Source organism: Vipera berus, assembly GCF_964194415.1.
Source record: "Vipera berus genome assembly, chromosome: 15".
Lineage (NCBI taxonomy): Eukaryota > Metazoa > Chordata > Lepidosauria > Squamata > Viperidae > Vipera > Vipera berus.
In genome coordinates, this window is record NC_138218.1 from 8,589,757 (window position 1) to 8,600,257 (window position 10,501).

At 44.8% G+C, this 10,501-nt stretch overlaps 1 protein-coding gene across 1 annotated transcript; it reads right to left on the reverse strand.

Annotated features, from left to right (window-relative positions):
- Positions 1 to 183: 183 nt before the first annotated feature.
- On the reverse strand, positions 184 to 8,888 carry PSMD5 (proteasome 26S subunit, non-ATPase 5). Its single transcript, XM_081339827.1, has 10 exons — positions 8,688 to 8,888; positions 7,533 to 7,677; positions 7,061 to 7,174; positions 6,206 to 6,334; positions 5,317 to 5,426; positions 4,144 to 4,286; positions 2,738 to 2,929; positions 2,528 to 2,637; positions 1,754 to 1,894; positions 184 to 906 (listed from the first exon to the last, which is right to left on the reverse strand). Exons 1-10 carry the CDS (start codon positions 8,870 to 8,872, stop codon positions 649 to 651), a joined length of 1,527 nt encoding a protein of 508 aa, XP_081195953.1. The 5' UTR covers positions 8,873 to 8,888; the 3' UTR covers positions 184 to 648.
- Between the last annotated feature and the right edge of the window lie 1,613 nt (positions 8,889 to 10,501).

Consider the following 10,501-nt stretch of genomic DNA (forward strand, 5'->3'; position numbering starts at 1 on the left):
ACGGTAGGAGAGAATAAGCACCTTTAGTTTGTAAAATGGAGATTTGTTTATATATTCTTTATTCTTCCACCTATTTGCTTTTAAGAACCTGGATTAAATCAATTTACTTGTTCCCTATGTAAAGTTGTGTGGAGGAATATTTGTGTCACGGCAATTGGAACATCAGAAACACAACGCTGAGGAGGTGATGAAAAAGGAATCACTCTTGAGCACAAATCTTAAACCCAGATGGCAAAACAACCCATGTGACAAAACAAAAACAAACAAAGTTTTTCCACAAGTGAAGGCGAATATACAATATCCCAGGGTGGTCCTGCAACATTATCCTGGGGGAAAATAGTTTTCTTTATACTTTAGTATAAAGGGTTTCTTGGATTTTAAGTAGTGTGAAATGGTGGAAAACCTGTCTTTTCCGTAAGGAAAATCCCTAGAAAATCTTCGCATTTCAAACCAGCTGGCATTTCCATGTCAAAAAAACAAACAAACCACACACATACACAAAAAAAACCCGTCATACCAAGTTAATATTTCCCACACTTCCCTTCTCCTCTCTACAAATCAACAGGCCAGCCTCACCTTCCAGCAATCCAGAAAGTTTAGTTAGCCCTGGAATTACTGAACAGTAGCTGAAAATTACGTCTTCCAAAGCTACTCGGCTCCTTCTATAGCCGTAGTTGAGACAGCCTTAACGTAATACGGCCCCTCGCGCATATAAGCCTTCAATCTTAAGTATTGCTGGTTTCCGAAAATATCCGCCGCCGTCTTTGAGTTAACCAAAGCCTTGACAAGTTCGTATTTCGCCTCCTTAGAAGCTTTGTCCGGTTCCACTGATCTGTCCACGATGTATTCCACAAAGCCAGGACTGGCCAACATCTCTTGCTGGGCCCAAGGTTGGTTTGCAATGGCCTGGGGGAGGGGAAAACAAGGCAGATTTTGTGAAATGGGTGACATCCGGATTTTTTTACAATTTACAAACTGTTGTCAGTCTAATATATTTAACCCAATGTAAAAGCTGGTGAAACTACAGTCCTCAAACCTATGAACAGTTATTTCTTAGCAACTGTTCTAAGTCACATCTCATGACCCAGATTCAAATTTTTAAGAGTTGTGTCTTCCCAAGACTCCAGGTGTTTTGACAACGTGGCTGCGTTTACGACGGGTTGGCTGAAAACTTCTAAACATGTTAAGAGTTTAGCCTCTCTTTAAGATCCCCCTAAAGTCATTTGATCAGGAGGTAAGGTTAAAACTCTGCCATCCGGTAGACTTTAGAACGTGGGGCAATTTTTATCAATGGCTGGAAAAACGAGTCAGAGAGAAAGGAATGTGATATGCATTATGTAACGTTAAATATGTATTAGTAAGAAGAAGACTATCGGGTGAAGATATAAGAAACTCATTATTAACTAACATATTGATTATGAAAATACAGACACTAATTATTACTGATCATTTTTTAAACACATCAATCCAGACAATATGCTGGTTGCTAAATACTAAAGAATGTCATTTTATAAAAATTAATAAAATATGTTAAAAAAAACCCTCTTCCAAATTAAAAAAAAAGAATTAACCAGCAGAGGAAAGCCTCTCTTACAGCCGTTTTCTGTTCAGCTGGAACATAATCCCGATTATCCTTGACCACTGGCTGAAAAATTCTGGCTCATGCCACCCCAATTTATCCAAAGAACGGCAGGCTGGGAAAAAGCTGCTCTGGATAAGCATTTCGTGCCCCCCCCAAAAAAAAGCATCTTACAGTGAAGACTCTCAAGGCTCCACAGTGGAGATCAGGGAACGGCTGAGTGCTGATGCTTTTGAAGAATTCCAAGGGCTGGTTGGACAGAGAGGAGAACCACGATTCCGTCATCCGGAGAAGATCTTCGGTTTGCTGTTCAGGCTGTGTGCAAAAGAGGAGCGGTTGAGTTTGCAGACGCCTCTGACCCATCCTTTTTCCTGACAAGTTTCGAAACAAAACATCCAGCTTCTTCTTTGGGTCCCGTTCAGGGGCGTTTGCAATGGCAGGCTATACCTCTGCCGCCAGGTGGGAGAGAGCGGGAGGGGCTACGTGGGTGGCCGGGGAGGCAAGCCGATTGCCTAGAACGTACCTGCACGTAGGGGAGGGTTATGGGTTGTTGACTACCTCCTTGCAACTTGCTGCTGGCTTCTAACAATTAAAGTCAGTGGGGAAGCCGATAGGAAGTCGCAAGTCCTGGGTGGCTCAGAACTAGGCTGGATGGCAGATTAAGTCTCTGCCGCCAGGTGGGAGAGAGGGAGGGGCTATGTGGGTGGCCGGGGAGGCAAGCCGATTGCCTAGAACATACCTGCACGTAGGGGAGGGTTATGGGTTGTTGACTACCTCCTTGCAACTTGCTGCTGGCTTCTAACAATTAAAGTCAGTGGGGAAGCCGACAGGAAGTCGCAAGTCCTGGGTGGCTCAGAACTAGGCTGGATGGCAGATTAAGTCTCTGGCGCCAGGTGGGAGAGAGCGGGAGGGGCTACGTGGGTGGCCGGGGAGGTGCCTATAACTTACCTGCAAGTACAAAAGAGATGAAACCACATCCAGACATCGGATTCTCATCTCAGTTGGGGCATTCTTTATTTGATGCCCGATTCTGTTTAGCACCCGATGGAACCGACTCCCTGGGAAAGCCAAAAGCAAAGTCTGTTCTTGGCTAGGCACGTCAAAGCACCCCCTCCCTCCAGATCTGTAACCAGATTGACCCGCGCCCACCGGACGAACCTGTCTTCTGGAGCACCAACTTGCCCTCCATGTTTGAGCCCAAGATCCCGACCGTGTCCGCCGCCACGCCGAACAAGGTTAGGTCTTGGCCTTCGGCCATGTTGAAGACCTTCTCGATGAAGGCAGGGTACTGCTCGCAGATCTGCTGGGGGCTGTCCACGATCGCCAGGTTGCCAAAAAATTTAACAAAACCTGCAAAGGTGTCGAGAGAGCAAGGAGAGGATTGGCCCCCAGAGCCGCTGTGCTTTGGTCACTATCTTTTCCCTCCTTACTTATATGGACACGGCGAAGACACAAACCGGGCCGCGGGTGGGCAGGATCGAAAGCAGTGCCCCGTGTTTCTTGAGAGGAACTGACCCTTTCCCACCTTACAAATACGGGAAGCAAATTATTCCCACCCGAGATCTAGGCCCTCAAGGTCCAGGGCAAGCCTAGATTGCTGCTCTTCCCTCTGCAGGAGACGAAACTGAACCAAGGCTCCAACTGGGATTGAGAAAGAGAGCATGAAAGAAACTCAAGGATCTAAATGTGAAGCAGAATGAGTGCTGCTGAATGCAGATTGTCCCAAGGGTGTTTTTTTCAAGGAGGCAACTGGACTTTCCGGTTTTTCTCTGAAGACGTTTTGCTTCTCATCCAAGAAGCTTCTTCAGCTCGGACTGGATGCTGGAATTGGGTATGTCTAGTCCAAGGGTCTTCAAACTCGGCCCTTTTATGACTCATGGACTTCAACTCCCAGAATTCCTCAGCCAGTGTGCCTGACTGAGGAATTTTGGGAGTTGAAGTCCATGAGTCATAAAAGGGCCGAGTTTGAAGACCCATGGTCTAGTCTAATGAAGGGAAGGGGGGGCGGCATGATAGCAGCGTTCCGATCTCTCAGGGGCTGCCCCAAAGGACAGGGAGTCAAGCTATTCTCCAAAGCACCTTCTGAAGGCAGGACGAGAAGCAACGGATGGAAACTAGTCAAGGAGAGAAGCAACCTAGAACTAAGGAGGAATTTCCTGACAGTTAGAACAATTAACCAGTGGAACAACCTGCCTCCAGAAGTTGTGGGTGCTCCAACACTGGACGTTTTTAAGAAAGAGATTGGACAGCCATTTGTCTGAAATGGTATAGGGTTTCCTGCCTGAGCAGGGGGTTGGACTAGATGGCCTCCGAGGTCCCTTCCCAACTTTATCATCCTCCTCCTCCTATCTTTTATTCAAAAAACATGAACCTCAGTCGACTGAACATTCAATTATCATCATTATCATTATCATTAAAGTAGGCTTAAGGCCAATGGGACAGGCCCTTTGGGAGCCTCCAGCATACATTAACTGCACTACAGGGGTGCAGAATAGCAGGCCACAGAGATACAGTATCAACCCTGCTAAGATCAAGAGGCCAAAAGGCCACCTGTAATCAATCACCTGGCAGGTAGAATCCAGAGAAGGGATCTGAATCAGCTCCAATGATTATATTGGAGATCTTGTCGATGATGCCTTGCTGGGCAAGATACTGCCGTCCATGTTGGGTGTGGGCCAGTGAGGTCACCATCTCTATGCAGGTCGCTCTGTTTTAAAACAAAAGAAAAGCAACGGGCTGCTTCAGAGAGACGAGTATTGATGCGCCTGTTCAATGCCCCAGGAAGCTCCACCTGCAGCACACGCCCGGTGCCTTGTGCGATAGCGCTTGGCCTTACATATTGCTTCCTGTTCATGTGAGCAAAATTCAGACGCGTGTCAACTGACTCGCAGTTATGACGGCTGCAATGTCCCCGGGATCCCCTTTTGTGACCCTCAGTGGGGAAGCAAAATTCTCTTTAACAATCACGTTACCAACTTAACAACTAGGGCAAGGAAGGTCGTAAAGCGGGGTCAAAGCTGGCTCAACAAAGGTCTCCCTTGGCAACAGAAACTTTGGGTTCCCTTGTGGTCGTAAGTTGAGGACCATCTGTGAAGACATTTGGGGGGGCACTGGAAGTGGGACACCACAGAAGCTGAGACTGGGTTTTTTTTTTGTAGGGTTGCAACAGGGAGTAAATATCCAGTGTATCTGTGCTGAGAATGGAATTTGTTCTCTCCTTCTAAGAAAGCACCAGAAACAAACTACAGGTCATCCTCAACTTAAGACGGTAGCTGAGCCCAAAGTTTCTGTGGCTAAGTGAGAAATTCGTTAAGTGAGTTTCGGCCCCCTTTTATGACTTTTCTCATCACATTTGTTAAGTGAATCGCTGCAGTTCCTAAATTAATCACCCGACTGTTAAGTGAAATCTGGCTTCGCCATGCTTGTTTAGAAGGTCGCAAAAAGGGATCACGTGACCCAGGGACACCCCAAGCGTTGTAAAGGTGAATCAGGTGATGCCAAGCATCCGAACGTAAATCCCGTGACTGCGGGGAGGCTGCAACGGTCGTAAGTGTGAAAAATGCCGTGGTAGCTTAGAAATGTCGCTAAATGAGCGGTTGTGATTTAAGGAATTGGGCGAGAGATTGGTGATAGGTAGCAAGCAAAATTGAGACACAGCCAGGCATTTACAAGTGGCAAAGAGATAGCAAGGACGCCCCCTAGGCCTGCTGGCCTCCCATTCACGCTCAGCCCCTTACCTGACAAGCACGTCGTTTCCTGTCAGTTCTCCAATCATTTCCGATATTAAACCGCTGGTCACGCAGTAGTTCAGAGAGTCCACCGACGTCGAGGAAATATTGACGACTAGCTAACACAAACGCACACAAGACAGGAATCTGAGCCACGTCTCCTTGAAAAGTGTTTCTGTTGCCATTAGGCAGCCACGCCTCCCCCATTTGTAAGTCAGATTTGCCATTATTTAATGAAGAAAATCAGCAAATGTAGATGTTAAGCCGCCAATGGGTACGCTCCATTTCTTTCGCTTTAAAATGGAAAAAAAAATCCTGTTCCCTCCGAGAGATTTCTGTTGTTAACGTTAATCTTTATGTAGCCTTAGAAATGCCAAGTAAATTAATCCATTTCAAGAAGCTGCGTGCTAGTCTCCAGCTCTACATCCACATACTACCAATTTCTCTTTCAGGTGTACCTTCTCCCCTTGTCCCAAAAGTGTTTTTTTTCCAAAAGGCAGGTGGACTTTGTTTTTCCTTGAAGACGTTTCGCTTCTCATCCAGGAAGCTTTTTCATTTCTGATGTCAGAACTGAAAAACCTCCTTGGGTGAGAAATGAAACGTCTTGAAGGAAAAACAAAGTCCAGTTGCCTTTTGAAAAAGCACTTTTGGGACAGCCATGACCTGGGTGACTGAGAATCTCTGGACACCCTCTCCCCTTAATCGTCACATCTCATAATACCACAAATTTTATCCATCTTGGAACTTATCTTTACCCCCAGCCAGCTACAATCAGAATTGTTTCTAAATCCTCAAGTTACATTACCCACCTGACAGTTAAAGGCATGCATTTCTGCCCTCTATCTGCTAGGCTCAAAAAAAACAAAAAACCCCACACACAAAAAACATTAACTCTTGCCTCATAAACGCGATAACGTATGATGTCGCTCTTCGCCATGACATTTTTCAAGTCAATCAGCAAATTCCCCGCCAGCAAAACTTCCAAGCCCTCAGGCGATTGTGCTATCCTGGACAAAGATTTGATGGCCTAAGAAACAAAGTTGTCAATGAAAATGGGGAGGAGCAGACCTAGGCACACGCTGGGGTGTGGAGACCCTGAATTAGCAGAAGGCACAACAGTTGCAAATTTCGAATACAGAGCCCTTTCTGTCCACTTCAGCGGGTTAAGGTGGAAGACCTAACCGTTCTCAGAAAAATATTTTCCAGAAGGAAGAAAGCCTTCACACAATGGGGTCATGTAGTCTAGCACACTGGGGTTTTTAAAAAATTATTTATTTGAATTTATTTGTCAGAGGCCTAAACACAGAGAAAGGCACACATCTGATATTAGAGATACTCAAGAAATAAAGAGTTTTGATTAGAAGTTATGGATATCGAAGCTAGCACCTAACTGAATATATCCATTTTCTTTCTAAGAGATTTAGCAGGGGGATCCCAAAGAGGTTCTTGAAGGATCTACATTTGAGTTGCAAAAGCATAAATAGGGAACGCAGAACGGCTACCAATAATTTTTGGGGGGAGGGAGGTGCTCCTTTGAGTCTATGTTTAATCCTTGGTAAGCCCCTGTAGTGTTCTTGGCAAGATTTTGGAAGTGGTTTGCCATTGCCTTCTTCCCGAGGCTGAGAGAGAACGACTGGCACAATAGATTTGGAGATTTATAAATAATTATTGAGATTTATACAGTTCAAATCTTCTGGAATTCATAGATGGCCTTCCCTCCCCAAGGAGCAATTGTCAGATCACAAGCACTGACCTCTTTTGCCACTGCTATTTTCTCTGCAGCAATACAATAGATAATCTGCCTCAATAATTCAGGAGTGTTAAGGATTTCTCTGATGGCAACACGGTCTTCAACGACTCTTCCAACCTAGGGGTGCAACATAATCTATAGTCAAGTTTTACATTCTTACTTCTGGTCTTTAAATCTCATTTTCAGCTGTCTTCTCTGCTATTTTGCTACTGTATTGCAGTTTCATAAACCAAAAGTTTTAAAATAATAGCTCAAAGCATTTGCATTCCACTTACTAGCCAAAATTCTTAAGGCAATAACTGTAATTAAAACACAATAACATACAAGACAGGCCAGGTTAATATGCAGTGTATCACCTCCAGTGCTGTTTCAAACACTTGCAGTAGGTGCATGAAAATAGAGAAGCACACGGAAGGATAGACATCTCATTCTTAACCTCCTTGAGAAGATTACAAAGCTAAATTGCAACACCTACTTGGGAGATGGTTAGGATTTTGACTGAATCATCAGGGTGGAACAGTCCCTTCTGAAGTTCTTCCCCAAAGTTTTGGATGACATCCAAGGGATCCATGACTTGCAGGAATCTCTCCAAGATGGACACACACAAAGAGATTTGCTCACTGTTTTGCAAGAGAAAAGAAAACCCAGTGTTTGCTAATGAAATAAGGAAAGGTGTAAATACAGTGCAAAATAAGCCTTCTTACACCTCTACGGTCCTGCTCTTATGAAAATTCTTGAAAGCCCAAACCTTCAGACATCAATTTTCAAGGAAGAACTGATTGTGATGGAGATCAAAGGCTTCTCTCTCTCTCTCTCTCTCTCTCACACACACACAAGGACTCTCCGTGCAAACTAATCCCACCCTTTCCAAAACCTTGCCCAAGCATTCACCAGCAATTGCAAAACCTACAGACAGCATAAAATCACTTTCCCATCCTGTTATTGCTCTCCCTTAACATTATTATGGTCATTTCAAGAGTTTCCACATTTATAAAGCAACATTTTGAAGAAAGGGAAAGAAAGGAACTGGAGACCAGGAGGCACAATGTTTGCAACTAAAAAAAAAAGCTTTCTACATCCACACACGTAGAAATATATTGACACATATTTTTGTGTGAGTATGCACAAACACTGTATGAACATTTATAAATACAAATATGCCATATACACACACACACACGTATATATCAATGTCTCTCTATACGTATACAAATATTTCCCTTATACACATATACATGCATACGTGTGTATAGATTTGTGTATATGACATAATTGTATTTATATATGTACATACAGTATGTGTATGTTTGTGTGTACTTATATCTATATATTTATAGATAGGGAAAGGGCGGTATATAAATCCAATAAAATATATATATATACACACACATGCACACCCAAATATGCATGCTTGTGTAGGAAGTCAGCACACACACCCCGCAGAGAAGGAAATATTTTTGGGGATATTAAAAAAGGCAGAATATTCTGGCAACTCAATAAACTGGAGCATCTTTCCTAAAGCAGCCTCCATTTTGTTTATTCCAGGCTTGGACTGGACACCCCCCCCCGAAGATACAGTTCCTCTACGAGGACTAGCCCCTTGGTGCAAGGGACCCCAATTCACCCCCACCTCTCCCCGCGGGCCAGGAGGACGAAGAGCCCAGCCAGGGGATAGCCGGGCCCTCGCTCGCGGAGGGCGCCGGGGGGCAGAGCCAGCACGGCCGCCCGCAGGGCCCGCAGCTCCTCCAGCGGCTCTTCCAGCGCAGCGACCCGGCTCAGCAGCGCCAGAGCCGCATCCACCTCAGCCGCCGCCATTTTGGAAAGAGGAGGGGACGTCTCGCGAGAATTCGGCGAGGGGGGAAAAGGCGGGACCGAAGGCCCCATTCGGGTCCGCCGAGCTGCGCAGGCGCGGTGACGCCCTCCGTGTTGCGACGTGGCGATCACGCTGCCGCTCCGGTTGATGATTGGATGGAGAAGCCGGGCGGGTGGAGGTCCCGCCCACTCCTAAGAGGCCGACCCTGCGCAGATGATGAGTGGATAGACCACATTTCCGGGTCTCTCAATGAAGCCGCTATGAGGGGCTAACGTGACGCCTCTCCCCGCCGAGAACCCGATTAAAAATGTACAAAATCGTCCTAACCAGAATGCATTAGCCAGCCTCTGACGTACGCTTGCAAATTCAAGAGCTGCCGCGCTTTGGGGGTTCTCCCCCGCTTCGTCCTTGTTTCGGTTTTTACCGCAAATGAGCGGGCCTATCATTCTTTCTTTACCCCTATGACCCCCCAGCTGAGTTTTAACTCAAAACTGGACTCAAAGCCATGTGAAAAATGGGACATTTGCTCATTGCGTGTCTTACCCGGGAAGAACTCCCCATTAACAGACTTTTATGTTTCAAAGAACACAACTTTTATGGGACTTTCTCCTACGATCGTTGAGCCTGATTAGAACTTGGGTGGGAAACCACAAGCAAATCTATTTCACAGTATGATGGATGCTTATAGTTTTGGATAGATAGATAGATAGATAGATAGATAGATAGATAGATAGATAGATAGATAGATAGATAGATAGATAGATAGATAGATAGATAGATAGATAGATAGATAGATAGATAGATAGATAGATAGATAGATGGATGGACAGGTAGGTAGATAGATAGATGGATGGGTAGGTAGGTAGGTAGGTAGGTAGATAGATAGATAGATGATAGATAGATAGATAGATAGATAGATAGATAGATAGGTAGGTAGATTAGTAGATAGATAGATAGATAGATAGATAGATAGATAGATAGATAGATGATAGACAGGTAGGTAGATAGATGGATGGATGGGTAGGTAGGTAGGTAGATTGGTGGATAGATAGATAGATAGATAGATAGATAGATAGATAGATAGATAGATACAGAGTAGATAGATGGTAGATATATAGAGAGATGATAGTAGATAGATAGAAGATAAGATAGATAAATAGATAGATATCAGGTAAGTAGACAGGAAGATAGATGGACAAGTGAGATAAAGATGATAGATATAATAGATGATAAGATAGAGATGAGATAGATCATCATCATCATCATAAGTTGGAAGGGACCTTGGAGGTCATCTAGTCCAACCCTCTGCTCAGGCAGGAAACCTTATACCATTTCAGACAAATGGCTGTCCAGTCTCTTCTTAAAAACTTCTACTGTTGGAGCATTCACCACTTCTGGAGGCAGGTTGTTCCACTGGTTAGTTGTTCTAACTGTCAGGAAGTTTCTCCTTAGTTCTAGGTTGCTTCTCTCCTTGACTAGTTTCCATCTGTTGCTTCTTGTCCTGCTTTCAGGTGCTTTGGAGAATAGCTTGACTCCCTCTTCTTTGGGGCAGCCCCTGAGATATTGGAACACTGCTATCATGTCACACCTCACCCTTCTCTTCATTAAACTACACATACCCAATTCCAGCA